A 21,229-nucleotide genomic window follows, 5' to 3' on the forward strand; every position below is an offset into this window, starting at 1 on the left:
GCTCTTATCTCACAGTGTGTTGATGGGTAATGGCAGGCGTCTCATTATGTCCAAGTGGCAGGCTATTGTTGTTTGTAATGTGCTGTAATTCATTCCATCTACAACTGCGAACAAGCACACACACATATGTACAGTAGATAGACACGGCTGCAGGGACAGCACACACACACACACACACACACACACACACACACACACACACACACACACACACACACACACACACACACACACACACACACACACACACACACCACACTGAAGCAGTATCATTGCCAACTGGCAGTGTCTTCTTCTACTTAATGAAATCATCAGAAGGGATTAGAGGTGAATTTCTTAAGGGGGTCTTCATTCTCTCACGCACACACACATACACACAAATCTCATTCACAGAGGCAGATGTCTTTGGGGGGTCCTTAGGACTTCAATCATCGTAAGCAGGGAAAATAAGCGCTGCCATTGCTAAAATTAACACACACACGCACTTATTGAATCTGTTCAAACCCTCGGGTCAAGTGAAGAGAAGAAGACATGAGTGAGGGGTTAATATCACTTAATGGTGTCACTGGTTGTGTGTTTTAACTTTAGGGTGTGTGTTTGTGTGTGTTTTAGGGCTCTGGTATTGGGAGAAGGGTTCAATCAATCCTCATCGCTATGATGGAATTTGATCTGTGGCCAGTGGGGGCACACATGATAAGTACACATCAGTCCATTCAAGGTAAAAAAAAAAGGTGTAAATGTCATCCAAAACATGTCCGCACGACTAGCTGTTCTTTAATAATAAGGTTTGCACACATCCACTGTAAACAAACATCTCGTCGTAATTACATATAAAATGCACACGCGTGCAAGAACACACACACACACACACACAAGGAAACACCAATAATTAAAAGCCTCATGATTAATTTATTGAGCTGAAAGTGCAGCTTCTCTTATTGAGGTACATCAATGATTTTTATCAGGATGTGGATTGTGTGAGTGTGGGTAGGTGGTGTTTGAAAGATTTGTATGCTTATACTGTTTATTTGAGCATAATAAACATAATTGCACTGTAAGTTTGCGGGTTTCTTGCTTTATTAGCATGTTTATACTCTTTGTTTATGCTTACATTCCCATACATATGTGTCTGTGAGTCTCTATGTGTACTTCTGTTTGTGTGTGTGTGTGCGTGTGTGCCTCCCCGACCCCCTCCCCTCCCCACCAGCCTGTCTGCGCCGTTCAGCCATCCAATGCCTCTTATCTGTCTGATTAATAGGCGGCCAGCTTCAGGACAAATTAATTAACAGATAACGCCATCTCTCCCTTCTTCCCTTCCTCCATTCCTCCCCTCCTTCTCATGGAGCGATCGATACAGCAGAAGAAAAGAAACATCAATGGGAATTTAGTGCTGATGATGGAGAGAGAGAGGTATTGATGGAGAGAGAGAAAGAGAGAGAGAGAGAGAGAGAGAGAGAGATGCAGGAGAGAGAGAAGAAAGTAAAAGGAGGAGAGTTGTTAGACGGAGAGATGGTGGTGGTGGTGGGAGGGGTGGAGACCTTTCTTTCATACCTGTGATTTCACTTGACAAAAGAAGGTTCCTTATTTGGCTCTAATTACATTTCCTTTCTGCCCATTGTTGATAAGGCATCACGTACTATGTGTGGAAGTATGTGTGTGTGTGTGTGTGTGGTATTTGTGTAGCTGGTGTGGTGTTTGCTGTGGCAATGATGGGCTGAGCTACATGTACAGGACTTGGAAATTAAGTTTACAGCTTTGATTAAACATATTAACGTAAATGTAAAAAAAGAGAAAATGAGTTAGTTTTGGTTTTCCATTGTAATTTAGAGAGCGCACTAAAAACCTCTGTGAGACATGGTGAGACAGACACCAACTTTTTTGTATGTTAGTCTGAACAGTGGTCCAAGGCATCTTTAACTCATTTAATTTTGATTCAGACTTAACTTTGAAGGTCTGGACCAAACAAGATGGATGTGTAATTCCCCTTAAGTTAATTCAACACCAAGTGTCTTACTACTATTTATATCTTCTCAGCTTTTGTTTTCCTCGAGGACAGATCTGTAGAAATCTGTTCACAGCTCTACATGAAATGTCCAAAGCCAAACACTGTCTAATTAAATGAGCACTGTCTGACTAAAGCTAGTTGCATCAATACTACTAATAATGACTTTTATTCTGTCCAGAGACAAAACACTGAGTGAACAAATCGACATAATAGCAACTTTTTATAAACTGAACAAATCTGTAAAACACTCGTTTCGTTGGTTCTCCTTAAAATATCTGTTTGCGACAATGAAAGGATGATTTGCGTTTTTTATTATATGAAGGTAACTCAATCAGGTTAAATCAGGACATACATTTGAACACTCTCCAGTGTACTGATGTACATGTGTGTACATGTGTAAGTGTGTGTGTGTAAATATGTGTGTGTGTTGTGCCGCACATTGGTCTGACAGAAAGAGGCTACAGTGCAGTCATACAGACTTAACCTCTGCTGTTCGCTCCTGCGTTCTTTCTCTTTTCTCTTCCCTCTGCTCTATCTGATACACACATGAAGACAAACTCACACACAAACACACACGTCGATTCCCCAGCCACCCTGCGGCCTGTTTGTCTGCCAAATGAGTCCTGACTGCGCGTTTACACCCGAGACCGCACAACAGTCTGGCACTGACACACACACACACATAGGATAGCCCTCTCTCACGCCCCAGTTGCTACACGGACCCACACAAACACACATGTACAGGAGGCCTATATTTATTTTCTTGTGGTTACAGGGCAAATGGGAACCAGTGAGAGCTGATTGTGATGCTTATGGGAACCCAGGCACTTGTGTGTGTGTGTACAGATTGTGGCATTTGTGAAGCTTTTTTTATGTGCATGCGAGTCTGTGTGTGTTTGAATGATGGTGCCTATTGTAGGGTTTTCTACACGCGTGTGTAAGGATTAATATGACAGGTGCAAAAACTGGTTGCAATGCTGATCTGGTCCCAGTTATTAACACATGACTTGCCTTTATATTCTGAAACCGTAGAAAAAATAACAGATCTCTTGGCAGGTATTTGTGTTATTTTAGAGATTACTAGTTAAATTGAGGAGGTGAAAGTAAATTCTATCTGTAACGATCTCATGATTCATGTTCGCCTGTATGTAGTTTCTTATATATCACATTGTGAGCGCTCGCCTGCAAAACCACCAAAATATAATTCACCCCTGGTAATTTAGTCCACAGATTGTAATAAGGAAATTCTGTCCGACTTGAACATAGCCTGAGAACATATTCAACAGCAAAGATTAACACACTTATCAAGAGTCCTCAGTCTGGAAGCTGTAAGAATGCACTTCACACATTGTCACAGCAATGTAACACAATACATTATTCATCCGTCCATTATACACAGCATTTCTCCTGTCTAGGGTGGTGGGGCGGCTGGAGCCAATCCCAGCTGACATTGGGTGAGAGGTGGGTACACCCTGAACTGGTTGCCAGTGTATCGCATGGCCAACAAACAGAGACTGACAACCATTAGCACTCACATTCACACCTACAGTCAATTTAGATTCTCCATTCAACCTCTAACCCTAATCTGCATGTCTTTGGACTGTGGGAGGACGTCGGAGTACCAGCAGTAATCCACGTAGACTCAGGGAGAGCATGCAAACTAACACAAGACAGTAAAAGTGAATTCACACCCAGCACAGTCAGGGGAACTGGACGTGCACTGTAAGAGGGGAATCCTTGACGAGAGTTCCACGTTTCAACAAATGAGTGAAAAGAAAATACATTAATACTAATGTGCTGCCAATGTTGTCTCCCAAGGCACTTCAACAGTGTGATAAGTCGTTGTTGATTTGTTATTTGTTAACTGTTGATTTGTTATTTATGATTTGTTAATCATTTTATTGAGAGGGTATTTAAAACAAGTCACGAAAACTGTGATGTGAACAGTTTTATAGTCGATTGTCTAGTTGATATTGTCGGTGAGGGGAGGACGGTGGAGTTTGTATGTGCAGCATGTCCACGTATTGTGTTCTGCAGGGGACAGATTTAAGTCTACTGGCCCACTGAGATATAGATTGCATTAGAACACGTGAAGTTTCCAACAGTTACCAGCACATCGCTGCCCTGCATGTGTGTGCGTGTGTTCGTTTACAGTGTATGCACACCACATAGCTCCAGTGCTTTCTCTCTCTTTCTCTCTCCTACCACTCTCTGTATATGTTTGTGTTAAAAATTTGTGTTAGTGTGCACATTATTGCATGCTGGGCGAGGCAAGTGCTCCCTTGTGATGCTTTCCAGTGTGTGTTTGTGTGTCTGTGTATCTCAAACTGTTTTGTACCATACGGCCAGACGCCGGCCCAAATGAACACAGACCCCCCGTGCTGGCTTTGGCCAAGCTGAAACAACACACACAAGAAATGACGCACACGACAAGCACGCTGGCAAATTCTGTCACACACACACATCCACCAGCTGACCCAATTACACAGAGATGCGCATCGAGATGGAAACAAATCTACCCAGAGAACCAGCTAATTTAGAAGGGCTTAAAGACACACACACACACGCACGCGCACACGCACACACACACACACACACACTTAGAGATACGCACGTACATGTGTACAGTCACTTAAATTCTGAACAACTAGAGTTACCTCCTCGCAGTTGGCAAGTTGCATGTCAAGTTGCATGCTACACCCAGGTCTGTCCACACTCATAATACAAGTAGTGAAGACTTCAAATTGAATAAAATGTATTAAGCCATAATCGGCATATGAATTCTTGAGTTATGGCCAAACACGTATTTTGTGAAGTCACAGTCCCCTTGACCTTCGACCGCCAAAATCGAATCAGTTTATCCTCCAGTGAAAGGGAAGATTTCTGAGATACCACCTTCACAACAGTGGGACGGACAGATGGTAACAATTCAAGGGGTTTGATTAAAAAAATCAGGCACATTTAGGTGACTGATTTCTTTAATAGTGTGTAATTTGGTGCAGCTTAATTGAATTTGGGCCTTGGTGGAGCTATGGCTCTACTGAGTATCGTTCTACTTGGAAATGTTATTCTTGTACAGATATCTCACTCCAGGAGGTCGGTAAAGATTGAAGCGAATGAGCTCACTGATTATTTTAGATTATTTTACCTGACACTTCTCTATTGGCAAACACAACCACTGTGACAGTTCAAACAAACTGCTGATAATCGAGAATTTTCCTGATGTGATCTGTAAATCTTTGGATAATAAACCATGAAATGTCACAGTTTTTTTTGTTACTCAGTGTTTTGTTGTTTGAGTGAAAAGGGCACAGTTTCTAATTTGATTCCTATTGTAATTGTCACTCGGGTCAAACTTTTGGTCAGATTGTTTGTTTGTCAAGGTCAAGCTGATATATTTTCTCTAAGAAGACAAACGTCACACTACTGTGCTAGACAACACTGTGGCATGACACATTTTTTATTGTTCTTGTTTTTAATCTAACTCAGGTTTTGATGAGGGTTCATCTCATCTCTGTTTGAGTTAGTCTAAATGAAAGATTAAAACAATAACTGACATGTTTTTGCACAAACATAACACAAATTCACTACACAATCTGTCCGTTCTTACACACAACCACACGTCCTCACCTTCATCCCCTCTCATAATATATCTTATTTTTTCCTGTTTCTTCCTCCTTCCCCCCTTCCCCCCTCTCGCCCTCTCCCACCACATCCCCCCTTTTCCTCTGTGTGGCCTCGGGGAGAGTGGAGCAGTCATAGGGTTGCGGTAGCCTCTAATCAGTGTGAACAGCCAGCTAATTACCAAACCCTCAGCCCTGGCTGACTGTTAATTGCATACATTAGACACCATCATCAGCACTGCAAGATTAACACTTACAATCTTCCCATTGCTGTAGTGGAGATGAGTGCTCTGTGAGGGAGTGTGTGTGTGTGTGTGTGTGAGTCAGAGGTGGAGGGTTGTGCGCTGTATTGTGTGTGTGTGTGTGTGTGTGTGTGTGTGTGTGTGTGTGTGTGTGTGTGTGTGTGTGTGTGTGTGTGTGTCTGTCTGTGTGTGTGTGTGTGTGTGTGTCTGTCTGTGTGTGTGTGTGTGTGGTGTGTGCTGCGTCTGTGGTTGCGGGTGCTAATATTTAACACTTAATTAGACTCAAAATGGAGACGCAGCAACACAGAGATGGCTGTCGAGTGTTATAGCTGTTGCTGTCTCGGGGTGGCTTGGGTGGGGGCAGCCGGTCGCCGAGGGCAACCCTGAGTCTCCGCGGAGACGACAGATGGAGTGACATTAAGAGCATTGCCGTGGAGCTATTTCAAATAATAAAATATCAATATTTACATTTTAATTACCCACTTCCAGCTCCAGCAGGGCTGTGTCAAGGAGCGTGTGGGTGACAATGTGTGGGCATATCGCACTGCAAGCTCCACTGGGGCCGTATCGTCTTGACTCTAGAGTCAGGACGACTGCTCAAGTCTGCACTGTATAAGAATGTCTTGGTGAAATTAACATTGTGTAATATCTCAGCTTATTTCCAGCATCAGTTTTCTTGTCTTTCTTTCTTTTTCTTTACTTTGTCCTTCACTCAATTCATCAATCTTCCTTGTGTATCCTTTACCTCTGCATCCTGCCCTACAACACAATGCTGATGCAGGCAGGAATGACCAGTGTGTGTGTGTGTGTGTGTGTGTGTGTGTGTGTGTGTGTGTGTGTGTGTGTGTGTGTGTGTGTGTGTGTGTGTGTGTGTGTGTGTGTGTGCAAAACTGTCAGGGGAATTAACCATGTGTTCACACAAAAGTAAAGCTTATACACACACCAGCTCTGTGCACGCATGCACGCACGCACACACACACACGCACGCACGCACACACGCACGCACACACACACACACACACACACACACACACACACACACACAGGTGCTGCTGACAGACACATCTGAAGACTAAAAGTTCACAATAGTAATAAGAATTGAAGAATAAAGAACATAATGTAAATATGATATGACTAAATTGTCTTCCAGGTAACATGAAATCAGACAGAGTACAAGTGCCAAGTATGTAACTATCATTTTTGCTTTGGCAGTTGGCAACACTGTACACCATATCCCAAATTAAAACAATTCATCAGAGCAGTTAGTCATTTTTCTGCATAAAGGAGGTGGAAATATCTATCTATCTATCTATCTATCTATCTATCTATCTATCTATCTATCTATCTATCTATCTATGTCTAGTCTGTGATTCCTTCATTTTCCCAGTTTGTTCAATTAACTGGGTTGTGACAGTATTGATCTGTGGGTTTATTGGTATATATCTGGGGATTATTATCCTCCGAAAACATATTCTCCTGAATCCTCAGGTCAAAGCATGAGCCATATCAACAGCTTTTTAAAAATTTCTTTAAATTCTACATTTTGTCACATTTACTTTCCACTGTCAAAGACAGAATTTGCATTAAAAGCAGTACCAAACTCATATAAGGTTCATGAGAAGTAAAACTGTGGAATGGGAGCGAGACAGAGCACTACTGATGGATGAATAGAAACTCGCTGATTGTGGCTTTAAAACAAAACCCAGCAGTCCCCTGTCCAGGCCCGCTGTCTGAATATGAGATTATTAGGCTGTGTTGATTCTATCTTCTTAATCCTCCGTAGCTTTCCATAGAGAGAGGACCACAGAAAGTCCACAGGGATTAATTTACCATTGACAGATTAGAGATATGGTCTCCAATATCATCATCCAGGACAAGCATCGAGAGGAAAGGCTCAACTATCGGAGCAACAAGGAGAGAGAGAACAGAGAGAATGAGAGAGAGAGGGATACACAGACTGAAAGAAAGACAGAGATGAAAACGAATGGACACAGAGAGACGGTCCGCTCTCCTACACCATCATGCCTTAATGTCCTAGCTCGAAGACAAGAACATTAGACCTCATTCCACCTCCTCATCTGGGCCCGAAAAAGCCTGGGCTGAAAATCTTAATTAATTGTCCAATAGTGCTGCAGGGTCATTATGCATTGCAATAAAGAAGCGTGTAATTATGAGATTTAACAGCCATTACCAAGGCCAGGAACTCATATGTCATCATCAGCAACCAAGCCAATGGTTTGGTATGTCTGTGTGTGTGGCTTGATTGACAGCACACGCACACACGCACACGTTGGTTTATAGTGAGTAGATATACAGAAAACAGGCAAACTTATATTTCTAAGGACATGCATGTGCACACACACACACACACACACACACACACACACACACACACACACACACACACACACACACACACACACACACACACACACACACACACAAAGTGTGACCCAGACAATGAGGCAGCCAGCTGTGATAGCAGCCTGCAGATGAAACATATCAAGAATAAATAATGTTTGTGTGTATGTGTGTGTTTGTGCGTGTGTGTGAATGAACAGATAAGCACTGAGGTGACAGACCACAGCCCTTCACCACATAGCAGGTGGCAAATGATCCACTGGTATAAGGATAAAGTGCTGTGTACAAACACATGCACTTATATTTACAGAGTAACTACTCGTGCTCAGGGATCCTACAACCAGAGAAGCAGTACGCAAGCAAGAAAACACATTCAGTTGGAGAAATTTAAATGAATTTGAAAAAAAGGAAAGTCAAGAGACACATATGAAGAGTAACATAAAAGAATGTCAAAGTTTCCTCTGTAAGAAAAGCCTACTGCCTTGAGAGTGATGGAATAGTTTTGATACAGCATGATTCTGTTGAAGTTGTGTTGAGGAAAATCCCTGCAGGTAAATTGAGTTTAGGGTTATTCTTGTGTATTAGACCAATGGAGCATCTTTTTAGTGTGTGTTGACTCATCCTACACACCCAGCGCACCCATTTTATAGATGTTAGCTGAAGATAGCTAGCAATATACAATGTGGCCATGAGTGTGTGTGAAGAGTGGCTGTGTTTTAATTCAATTATTAATGTAGATTTCACCACAACAAAGTTGTGTCCTTCTTCCACTTGCTTCCATTTCATCATTTATATTTTCCTTATATATATATATATATATATATATATATGTGTGTGTGTGTGAGACATTTGCCTTTGTGTGTGTGTGTGTGTGTGTGTGTGTGTGTGTGTGTGTGTGTGTGTGTGTGTGTGTGTGTGTGTGTGTGTGTGTGTGTGTGTGTGTGTGTGTGTGTCTGTGTATGCAGGCCGTAAGTTGTCTCAAGATGGTGACAGGCATGCTCCAATCCTATTTTCCCACCTGCTTATTCCCTGATGGAAAGGATGAACCCTACAGACTGTTATTTAAGAACGATGGATGGAGGAAGGGAGCGAGGGAGCGGGAGAAGTAGAGGAAAGGGGAGAAAGTGGAGGAGAGAACAGGAGGGCAGAAGGAAGGAAAAGAGGAGAGGAGGAATGTAAAACAAAAAATGAGTGGAGGAAAAACAAAATAAGGAAGGAAGGAAATGAGGAATAACAACAGGGATAAGAGATGGAGAGGAAAGCAGAAGGTACGGGGCAATGTTTGGGGTAACTACAAAAAAGAGAAAAAGTAGAGAGCGGAGAAAAGGGACAGAAACCATGAGGAAAAATGGAGATATACATATAGAAAGAGTGAGTACATGAATAACTATTTTATGTCTGTGAACTTTGCATGAACTGGCAGAAATAATGTGATGCCACGACAAGCCTGCCCCTCCTTCCACTAGTTTTGCTGCATGCATAGGTGTATGATATTTGTGTGTGAATCCCTGTGCATGTGTGAATGCTTTTGGATTCTCTGTATGTGTGTGTGTGTGTGTGTGTGTGTGTGTGTGTGTGTGTGTGTGTGTGTGTGTGCACTCCAACAGATAGAAGAGGATGATGATGATTTGAAATGGAGTTTGGCCTGTGTGTAATTATGATCATCTATCTTTATGCCCCGCCAGCATATCATATCACATCACATCACATCATCTCTCTCTCTCTCTCTCTCTCTCTCTCCCAGACACATGCACATACACACGCACACATTCACGCACGGATGCACGCACACACGCACACACACAAAAGCAAATTGAAAGTAGTAAAAGCTGACTGTTTGCTAGTGATGACTTCGATGATGATCGGCTCAGATGCTGTTCTGATTTATTTGTTACTGCTCGTCTGATGTCACGTATTATAAAACTGTGTGTGTGTGTCTGTGCACGTTCTCTGTGTGTGTGTTTAGAAGTACACATTTGTGTGTTCGTGGATGTGTGTATCCTGTAGTGTGTGCAGGCTTGTGTGCATGCGGCCCCTGTCTCTCTCGTGTATGTTTTGTGTGTGACAGACATTATTTGATGCAGATTAGACAGTGTACTAAGATTGCAGGCTGTGTCTCAGAGGCTGATAGACAAATTTGATTTGCTAATGTAATCACACTAACAAGAAAAACAGCAATAGGCTACTGAGTGGAGCATAAATCTCACAACTGCAGCATTTGTGTTTTTGAACACTTTTACTTGAAATGAAATACACCTGTCCACCGAATGACTTTCATGACATATTGTTTTTTAGTCAAATTATTTTTAATTAGGAACTGGAATCAATCAAAAAGCAGATTTCGATCAGTTGCACTCTTTAATTTACAAATAAGACGTTCACTTACTCTGTTGGTGATGATGATATTTTCTTTATGGACACCACTCAACCACATGCTGCCACTATGCACTACTCTTTTAAACGTTATAAATAAGATATTTATTGCCATGAGTCACACTGACCAAAAAAATGCATCATCAGCCACACCTCCCCCCTCCCTTTGTGTTCTCAGCAAGGTGTTATCAAGCTGAGTGGAAAAATGGCCCCTACACACAACCTGAAGCTCAGCTCAATAAAGTTACCTGGGTTCAAGAGACACAGGTGGATGCAGCAGCAGTGACAGCTGGTACCAAGTGTGACGCAACTTCTGAGCGCATGTGTGAGTCGGTCCGTGTGATCGATGATCATAAGGTGTGCGTCACCACCAAGGTGTGACCTGACGGAGTAATAGTGTTTTTGGGAATGTTTGTGTTGAGTTTGTGTGCAAAATAATTTGTGTTTTTAAAGTAGGCAACTTTGTGTTTGAGTGTAATCATGGGCACATCGTCATGGAAACACTATCAACATGGTGATGACAAAACAAACATGGGACGTAGGACAGACAGGAGAGTCAACACAGACTGAACGTGATGTCAAAGAATGTGTGTGTCTATTGCAAACATCAAGTGTGGCATAAAGGACTTATTTTACAAAACCTGCATCACAACATACAGTAAAAAATAGATATATATTTGTCTCACTTTTCTAAATCTTCCTGCAGAGACCCTCTAAATGTGACATGTATTTTTATTTTTTTTATTTATAATAATTGCTTTGTGTAGTGACTACATCAGTAGAGTAGAGGATATTCATAAAAAAGGGATAGGAAAATGTTTTCCATCCTCTGTTGTCTCATATTGATGAAATGCTTCCAATACCCACAGGCTTAATCCAATAAAGAAAGCCCAACTTAATCCAAACATTGAGATCAGATATCAAATATTCTTTTCTAATTTGATTTCATCAATATTTGTTTTCATCTGCAAACAGGGATGTGTTTGTCTGTATGGGCTGCAAGAGGCAACCATGGCGGTGCACTGGAAAATAAGATATTTCTAATGCACCAATGTGGACCACATGAAACAGACAAGCAAGACACACTCACACATAAAGCAAACACACATCAACCTCTAAATGTGTTATGTAGCTTAGGAATAAGATGAAATGGAAATCTAACACGGCCAAAAGAGCTCAGAGGAAAATCAACAGCAGCTGGAAACACATGATGATAAAAACAAGAGACAATAAAAGGGACAGAAGTGAGTATGAGACTGAACTAAATCAAATCCTAATATTAATAAGTTGAATCTCATTAGAAAAAGCTGAATCTGTTATACCATATCAAAGAGAGTGCTGTCAGTTAGAAGCCATGTACTTAACATCACTGAAGTAACTAAAAGGAGTAACAGTATAAGAAAGAAAAGAAACTGGTCATATAGTAAGATACCAAAAATACTGCAGATCTGAATATTTCTGAAAATACTGTGCAACATATTTTTTTAGACCTTTTAGATCTATTGGCAGAAACGGGAAATAATATTTATAATTATGTGTTCATTAGTGTTAAATATGAAACTAAGAATTGTTGTGTTTTCTTCAGCTTAGAATGGATCCTGTCATGTTTATATGGGAGCCCAGAAAGGACAAACCAAATGCTGGCTGTACACAGGGCTTTCTGTGCTTTTATGTTACCTAAAGTCCAACATGTTTTTTCTAACATGTGACGAAAGTGAGGCGGAGGCTTACAAAGTCGGTTGCAATCTGTAAACTCACTGCTAAATGCCACTAATCCTTATCTTTAACATTGGACCCTAACCCACTTAACCCCAACCCTAACCTTTAAATCTTGTTTTAACCTCTCATTCAACCCACACATCCAGATAGAAAGTTAGATAGATCGATAAATAGATAAATAGATTCATCATTAGTGAATATGTATATTAAAGTAATATTACATTGCAGGCTTGTCCATGTGTTTATATGTTTGAGGTAACTGTGTTTACACTGGGCTCTATGTGTGTGTCAGTGTGAATACACTGCATGTTTGCGTGTTGTGTTGTGTGTTAAGGAGGCACCCAGCATGCTGCCACTGTCAAGGTGAACTAGCCTCAGCCGACAGAATGGGGACAAAGCTTCTTGTGCGTGTGTATGTATTTCTGGTTGTGTATTTCCATGAGTGTGTCTTCATGAGTTTTTATGTACATGTGTACCTGGACCAGACGTTTTACTGCAGAGGACAAAAGCTTTGATGGAAGATACGCTCAAATTTGAACAAGGTTCAGAATGATGAAGACGGGAATGAAAGGACTGGGGCACGATAAGGCAATATTGTCTCATGCCAATAAAGCTCACAGATTTTACAAATGTGAAAGAACTGTGTGTGTGTGTGAGTGTGTGTGTGTGTGTGTGTGTGTGTGTGTGTGTGTGTGTGTGTGTGTGTGTGTGTGTGTGTGTGTGTGTGTGTGTGAGTGGTGGCCCGAGATGTTTCTGTCTGATTTACCACTGTCTGACCCAAAGCCCAACAACCTCTTTGCTGATTGATGACATCACCAGACTTAATGAGGAGGGCTGGAGAGTGACATCACTGCCAGTCTGCGTTATTCACATTCACACACACATGCACGCACGCGCACACACGGTGCTGTGTGATCTGCATCTCTTGAAGCTCATTGTGAAGTGTTATAATGTGTGTCAGTGTTAATTTAGTGAGCTGCACTTTCAGAGTCAAGGATCCGAGTATCTGCCTATATGTGTGCACGTGTGTGTGTGTTTCTGAGACTCAACATTTGATTTGCTAAAAGGAGCTGGACACTTCTATTAATCAATATTTGCTGACTGACTGTCTGTCTTTCTGGCTGATTGACTGGCTGTCTGGCCAACTGATTGGTTAACTAACTGGCTGACAGTGGGAATGGCTAACTGCTCGACTGGTTGAATAAATCTCTGAGTGAACACTTAAAACCAAAAGAGAAGGAGCCCAGGAGAAGAAAAGCCTGGAGAGAACTTTGATCATTGTGTAATTCACAGAGAATGTACCAATATTGATAAAAAGGCTTTTTTTTTTTTTAAACATAGAGACGAACTTGGACTCAATAAACCTCGACAACTGAATCTGTTTGAGATACAGACCGGGAGAACCAGAGAGGAAAAGGGTGACAATGGCTGCAGGGATGAGAGGAGAGAGGGGTAGGGCTGGGTAGGAGGGGAGGGGAGGGGACGGGGCTTGAGAGATGAGGTTGACTTGATAATGAAGAGGTTAAGGATACCACAGAGAGAGAGGGTTGGGGGTAAGGTCAGAGACAGGGCGAAAAGGAGGGAGAGACAGAAAGAGAGAGGTCAGAGGAAAGGTTGGAGAGGTGGGGGGATATTTAGCCGTCGGGTCAGAATAGTATTGTGTTAAAGGCTCTCTGGGAGTATCCAGGTTATACTGAGGGTCTCCCCCCTCACCCTTATACTTTCTGTTTTAAACCTCATCTCGTGCTCGCTGCCCTCCTTCAACTGTTTTTCTGAACCACAACTCCTCATGTGTATAAAATCAAATAATATACATAACATTATAACCATAAACTATAAAAGAAGAATGAAAATAGAAAGGAGGACACCTTGTTTTTTAAGCCCCTTTCCAATGGCCAAGAAACCCTCTAACATCTGGCTTTTGTCTGCAATGGGATTTGATACAATCAGCAGTTTTTATTGGCTTCCAGGTGAACACGCTCATATCTTCTTCTTCTTTATTTTGGCAGTCTAGATGCTGACACTGCACCGTTATGATGCGCATTGAACTTCCAGACGTTGGCGCTTAAATAGGTGTGAACGTTTGTTTACTTTTCTTCGTATCGTGCAAGATGCAACTTCTGCAAAACAGTGAAGTGAGAGAGCTTCTCTGTTTCTGCTGTGTTTTGGGAAATGCAGAACAGGAAGCGGGCTGTTCTTGAGAGATGAAGAGCAGAGAGAAAGAGAGAGAAGGTGAGAATCACGCAGGACATGAAGATAGAGAACTCCCCTCTTCACCTACCATCCCATAACCATTATCACCAGCACCACCCAAACCCCCTCTCCCATCCCTCCATAAAGACCGATTAACTGAGTGGACAGACAGCCACCCCTCCCCCTCCCCATTTTTACAGCTCAATCATAGCACGTTAATGTCGACACCACACAGACCGCTTATCCTGAGTGTCAAAATTGAAAGGGGAATGGAAGAAAGAAAGAGAAGGGAAAAACGACTGTGAGAAAAGAACGAGCAAGTAAGAAGAGATAGGAAAGCAAGAGAATGGTAGAGAGGGGGAAAGTGTGGAGAGTAATTTCTTTCTTGAATAAAGAAAGAATGGGGGAGAGGGGTTGTAAGAAAAAAAGCAGTAATGGCAAGGCCCGAGGTTCTGGTTAAAATAGACTGTGTTATAGGTTCTGGCTCTCATTCGTCGATTCATTCATTCGTTTGTTCCCTGCTCTTTTCGTCAAGTCAAGTGTTCGCCTGTCTGTCTTTCCCTTTGTGTCCGTGAGTCTAGATAAGAGCCTTGAGCACGAGTGCCCAGTAGTCATTTAGTTATTATAGAGAGAGAGGGAGAGAGGGAGAGAGGGAGAGAGAGAGGGAGAGAGAGTAATTCCACAGACAGATAAATGGCTCACTTTGAATGGCCTTTCTTTCTTTTAATTCACTCTCTGATTCGCTCCTGTTTCAATATTTGCTGTTCTTCTCCTCCGCTCACCTGACCGCTCCACATTTATCCCTCAAACACACACACACATCGGTGTGTATGTACATGTTCACTTGTCTATGTGTCGCCCACATTGAATCAGCAAAAAACACGCTTCCACCCCTCCTCTGTGTTTATGTGCTTGTGTGCATTTACACATGCTTCATCTTTTCAAGATGTGTGCACATGTGAGGTGCTTGTGTGTGACTGTGTCCCATCCCTTATGGGATAATAAGAGACACACACAGTGTCTGAAACCTCATTTTCCTCTCCTAACGACATATCAAATGTTTGCATATAGGCCATATCGGTATGGAAATGAGCACGCACATACACACACATGTCTTTAGAATAAAAGAACCAATCAAAGAGATATGTGCGTTACGTGTGTCTGTGTGTGTGTGTGTGTGTGCATTGTCACAAGTCTCTAAGGTTGGGCGACTCTGTGTCAAACGTGACTAGCAACACACACACACAAAGACGTGCACACACACACATACCCTAGCCTTGTTATCCGGGGGCCTGTCTTGCAGGCAGCCTCTCTAACGCTGAGTGATGTTTAAATTAGTTTACAATTTAGCCTCCTCGCTATCTGCAGACGGCTCTTAACTCAGTGTGTGCATGCAATGTGTTTTTGTGTGTGTTTGTGTGTGTGTGAGCGTAACAAATTGTTGCCAGTACGGCAGACATCTAATGACTTCAAATTAGCTGCCTGGCGCTCGCCTTGACACGTTGTTACCACTGTTAGCTGCCTGTGTGTGCGTGTGTGTGCGGTGCTGGTGTGTGTGCTTGTGTGTACGGAGCACTGCGCAGCCATATCATGAAGCATAAATTGGCTTCACCTCTCTTCTCTTTGCCTCTTTTTTCTCTTTGTCTCTCTCCATCAATTTGATTAAAAAAATTACTGTACCATGGCGAGCAAAGATGTGAGAGTGTGTGTGTTCCACACTCACCCTGAATATAATTCTCAGACACACACACATGCATACACACACACAGACACACACACACACACACACGCACACACACGCTGAGAGAAACTTAACAAGATGTTAAACAAGACGGCTACAAAAAGGTTAACTGGTCTATTCTATTCTGTTCTATTCAAGACCTAAGTCATTGAAGACTCCTAAATGTTTGCCTTTTGTGTGTGTGTGTGTGTGTGTGTGTGTGTGTGTGTGTGTGTGTGTGTGTGTGTGTGTGTGTGTGTGTGTGTGTGTGTGTGTGTGCAAGAATCTGAAAAAGAATGTTGAGGAGTCGTATTTCTTTCTGACAATCCTTTTCGACCCAGAGTGAACAGCGGATCACTTTGTGTGTGTTCATGTATGTGGGTGTGTTTGTGTGCGAGTATTAGATCAGGGTTGTAAACAGTGAGGATTTCATAAGGTGTTCACACCACACACACACACACACACACACACACACACACACACACACACACACACACACACACACACACACACACTTGGAAGATGAAGAGTTCTATCTTTCTCTGTGAGCAGTGGATTGCCTTTCTCGTTCATCTAATCACGCCATCTTCTCTCCTCCGCCAAACAATCGTTGCGCTTCGCTCTCTCCACACAGAACTGCACATACACACGTAGACACAAAACACACAAAGCACACACACACACACACTCGGCACAGCACCTGGCTAACTCCGTCCACTCACTTGTAAAAGCAGTGAGCAAAAAAAGACAAGCCTATTGCAAAACAACAGCTCACATTTATATCATGTGTATGTTGGTGTGCACATTATGCGTGTGTGAGTAGTTAGAGCATATACAGCAGGTGCATTCCAGAGGTGAGAAGAGGGAGGCAGAGACAGCAGGGGGGGTGGGGGGGGGGTAAATGGATTAAAAACGAAAGCAAAAGAGGAGGAAAGGGATCACAGGGAGAATCGAAGCTAGTATAGGGATCATGTTGTTTCCGAAAGAGAAAAAAATAAATATTCAAAGAGCTATACTTGGTTTATAGATTCATATATTTTTCTGCTTGCTGTCCATACAGCAGCACATAGATCAATACACTAACAAGAAGCAATGTACATTCCCATCTCTCTTTCTCTCCCCCTCTCTCCCCTTCTTTTTGTCTTCCTCTCTGGTACTTTCACATTTATTGATATGATATAATACATATCATTTGGAGGCCCTGTTATCCAACACCATCGACTTTATCGTTATAGATTTACGCAGCATGACTGAGTGATATTTATGTCTCTAATCTGGTGTTTCCCCCTACACTCTTACAACCCCCTATTCTGCTTGAGCAGCGGCAACTGGGGCTAAACCCATTCTATTCTATTCTATTCAAATAAAATAGATTAGAATGGAACGGAATAGAATAGAATTTCCCTTCGACAATGGGACTAACCTTTGTGCTAATCTGTGCTAATCTGAGACACTGCTCTTTCTTCCTTTCTGCTGTCACAGCAGGATCCCTCACTAGAGCCAAACCCACATTGTATAGTTTTCATCTCTTCTTTTTTCTCGCTGTGTGTCTTCCTCTTTCTTTTAGTGTACGGGTACGTGCACTTGGCATATTTTGTTCTCATATTTTCTCCTACCTTGGCTCTATCCTTATTTGAATTGTATGCTCCTGTAATCCAGCTCTAATTTTGAACAGATTAAAAAGGGAAGATATGTTTTTGAGGGTGAAAGGACCAACTTTAGCACCAGGTGTACCAGTGAGTACATTATGTAAGTGTGCCTGTGCTGCATCTGGAGCGGCTGATTCCTTCTGCTCCCTCTGCCACAGCAGGTGTGTGTGTGTGCCTGTACACTGTATGTTATCGTGGATGTGTGTATAATTATCTAATCTTCTATAATATGGAATTGGAAAAAAACATGTATGTATCTAGTAGAGGAAGCTTAGGGTCAAGGTGAAAGTCAGGGTGCAACAGTTTTTTTTAACCTACCTGGGATGTGTTTGGCCCAACCGATGTTGACCACCAGCTCTCTGTCGGCCAGGTCACAAAGCGTAGTCAGGGCCTTGATGTCGCTGTCGGGCATGGTGGGGTCAGGCATGGCGTAAATCTTCTCCGGCTCGGCCACCAGCAGGTGAGAGACGATTTTGTTATCTGCAAGGCAGCCAAAGGCAACTGACATGACCACCAGACAAGGAGAAAGACACAGAGACAGAGAGATGGTGAATTTTTGCCGTATTAGGCTGCAAGCTGTTCCACACCAATCCGGGGCAAAATTGTGAAAAGGTCATATGCAGTCTGCTAAGTAACACGTATGACTAGAGGTATTTACTCAAGTGGCAAAAAAGCAGCTGACATAAACATTAGACTAAAAACATAAACGCACATATTTTATATAATGTTAACACAATACATTTCAGTATACAGTATATAATACAACACCACACCAATAACAATGTGACAATATGTGATGTACATTATATGCAGACATGAAAAGACAGCTGGAAGAATCTTATACTTGTGAGGCTCAGTAATCTATGTATTTATACATTTTTTGGAAAGTGAATTTTATAATTTCATAAAAAATATAAAATTTTTAAAGAAAAGGTTTTTGAAAACAATGCTTTGTAACGTCCTGTGGAATTTCCCACAATCAACCCCCCTATAATTGGATGATTTAATTCCAGTAATTTGTCAGGACTCGACATGACAATCCACCTGACAATAGATGATTTTTATTGAAACAGTTCCAGATTAGGAGATGCTCCAAGGTGTGATTAAAGGCGATTACTGCTGGTAATTCAGGTAGCCCAAAGTGTTGCATTGTGTGTTGCAGCCTTAAGAAGCTCTGCTGGTACAGGGGGAAAAAGATAATACTGAAAGCCAAACAGCTCAGCTGGTAATAGTGACATGTGGTGATGAGATCTCTATGGCCCATTAGTAACAGACTGATACCCTGCTTCCAAATTAATCCACTGACTAATCAAGCATGGGAATAATAACAGAGGATAGAGGGGCAAGATGGGAGCGAGGGATAGAGGAGAAGAGAAAAAGAGGGATAAGCAGTGAAAAAAATAGAAGAAGACAGACGTGTGGAAATAGAGCCATGGACAGATTGTAAAAAAGAGAGACAGGAGGAGTGGAGAGAGCGACAGCTAGAGATAAGACCGAGTGGAACAGAGTTAGGAGGATGAGTTGTGTATTGATCTGACACTATCTCTAATTTTGTTACAAACACACATGTGCACACACTTTACATATATATATTTTTATATCCCATCCTCTTCCCTCTCGCTCCAGCTCCAGGGTCGTTTGAGCCCAACCCATCCCAGTCACACTGCAGTATCTGTGGGTAAATCTTATTTAATGTTTTCCTAATTAGAATCAATGGAAGCCCATTTCCAAACCCTGGGCTATTGTTCTGTTCTCAGACAATCAATGGGGACGCTGAGGCTAGGGATTGGACTACAGATAGATAGGCTGTGTGTGTGTATCGGAGAGAAAGACGGAGAGAGAGAGAGAGAGAGAGAGAGAGAGAGAGAGAGAGAGAGAGAGAGAGACAGAGAGAGAGAGAGAGAGAGAGAGAGAGAGAGAGAGATTGACCGTGTGAGACTGTGACAGAGAAAGAAAAAGAGAGGCGTAGGGAGTCGAAGTCGAACCCTATAGTTTTTGTTTTTCAAGAATGGGTTTGCATGGTTTCCTATAAACTCTATATTAAGGAAATTATTAATAAAGGGGATTAATAACTATTTCTACTCGCTGGTGATTCAAGTAAATGACTCATGTTCACACTGTCCTATAAATAAAAGCAATGAGGGGCTAATGTTGTGTACACACACTCACATTATCCCATCATTTCAATGATTAGTTGTGCAGAAGCTCTGGTAAGATGTTGTGCAGCCATTCAGCATATTGGCCTAAAGCAGAATATGCTCCAGCTTTAAGCAAAATGGGCTTTAGGGACCAAGCTGCTAAACACCGCTCAATCTGCACAACATGTGTGTGTGTGTGTGTGTGTGTTGTGTGCACGAGCAGACAGTTAGCTAGAGAGCTAACTCTAGTTTGATGTGGTTGCCAGATTGGATTTAATCCGGATTAGAGTTTTGGCTAGTCAACCCTACCCCCGCCTCCCCCTCTCTCTTACCCTCGCTCCCTCTCCCCTTCTGCTGTCTCCCTGTCAGTCTCACTCGCTCGCTCCCTCCCTCGCTCCCTCCCTCGCTCCCTCCCTCCCTCGTTCGCTCCCTCCCTCTCTCCCTTGTTAATTTTTCAATCATCAGTCTTTGGCGATGGTTTTATTCTTTTAAAAACGCAGCCAATCCAGCCCACGCTAAATGAATACCTTTACAGTGAAATATTACACGTATAAAATGTTATGACCCCAAACTGGTAGCAGTAGAGACGGGGAGATAAACTCCTTCCCAAACAGATGGGCTTCTCACAACCCTGTGTCTATTTATGTGTGTGTGTGTTTCAATGTTTTTACTGTCCAACTGTTTCCATTAGCACAGAAACTAATGGAAAGGTGGCCCTTTGTACTTCTGGTCTCTAAACAACACCTCCTGTGTGTTGTCTGTTGTATTATTGTTCCCTCTATATACAATGTCAGCGTATATGTAGTGTATGAGTTACAGTGTCCTGAGGAAAGGATAACACTTGCTGTCCTTGAGAATCTCAAACAGAGAAGGACTAATGCACATTCTTTTACCACACTCTGTCTTTTGTTTGTTTGTTTGTTTGTTTGTTTGTGTATGCGTTCTTACATGGCTTCTTGGGGGGTAGAGCCAGTTGTGGATTCAGGTATGGACTGTTGTCCGCGTCTATCCGGCGCTTATACTTCTGTCTCCCACCACGAACCCTGTCCAGACGAACACCTGTAGGAAGAGGTATGTGTCAACGCATTGTGCACGACAAGGAAAATAACAAATCTGTTAGTATGCAAGAAAAGAGAGCAGAGAAATGATGGGAAAGTTTGGGAAAATATGGGATGGACTAACACCATGAAGTATGTAGCGCATGCA

The 21,229-nt window shown here is 42.3% G+C and overlaps 1 protein-coding gene across 6 annotated transcripts in view; it reads right to left on the bottom strand.

Moving 5' to 3' along the window:
• The window catches only part of esrrga (estrogen-related receptor gamma a), a 142,062-nt gene that overhangs the window by 10,602 nt on the left and 110,231 nt on the right, over positions 1-21,229 (bottom strand). For 4 of the 6 annotated variants that reach the window (XM_034581147.1, XM_034581152.1, XM_034581148.1 and 1 more), the window contains exons 5-6: positions 20,972-21,082; positions 18,204-18,386 (exon numbers count right to left, since the gene is read on the bottom strand). In XM_034581147.1, the coding sequence (XP_034437038.1) occupies positions 18,204-18,386; positions 20,972-21,082 (294 nt within the window). The remainder of the gene's footprint in view (positions 1-18,203; positions 18,387-20,971; positions 21,083-21,229) is intronic. The other 2 variants (XM_034581150.1, XM_034581149.1) reach the window with 1 other exon arrangement.

Source organism: Hippoglossus hippoglossus, chromosome 3, assembly GCF_009819705.1.
Source record: "Hippoglossus hippoglossus isolate fHipHip1 chromosome 3, fHipHip1.pri, whole genome shotgun sequence".
Taxonomy (NCBI): Eukaryota; Metazoa; Chordata; class Actinopteri; order Pleuronectiformes; family Pleuronectidae; genus Hippoglossus; species Hippoglossus hippoglossus.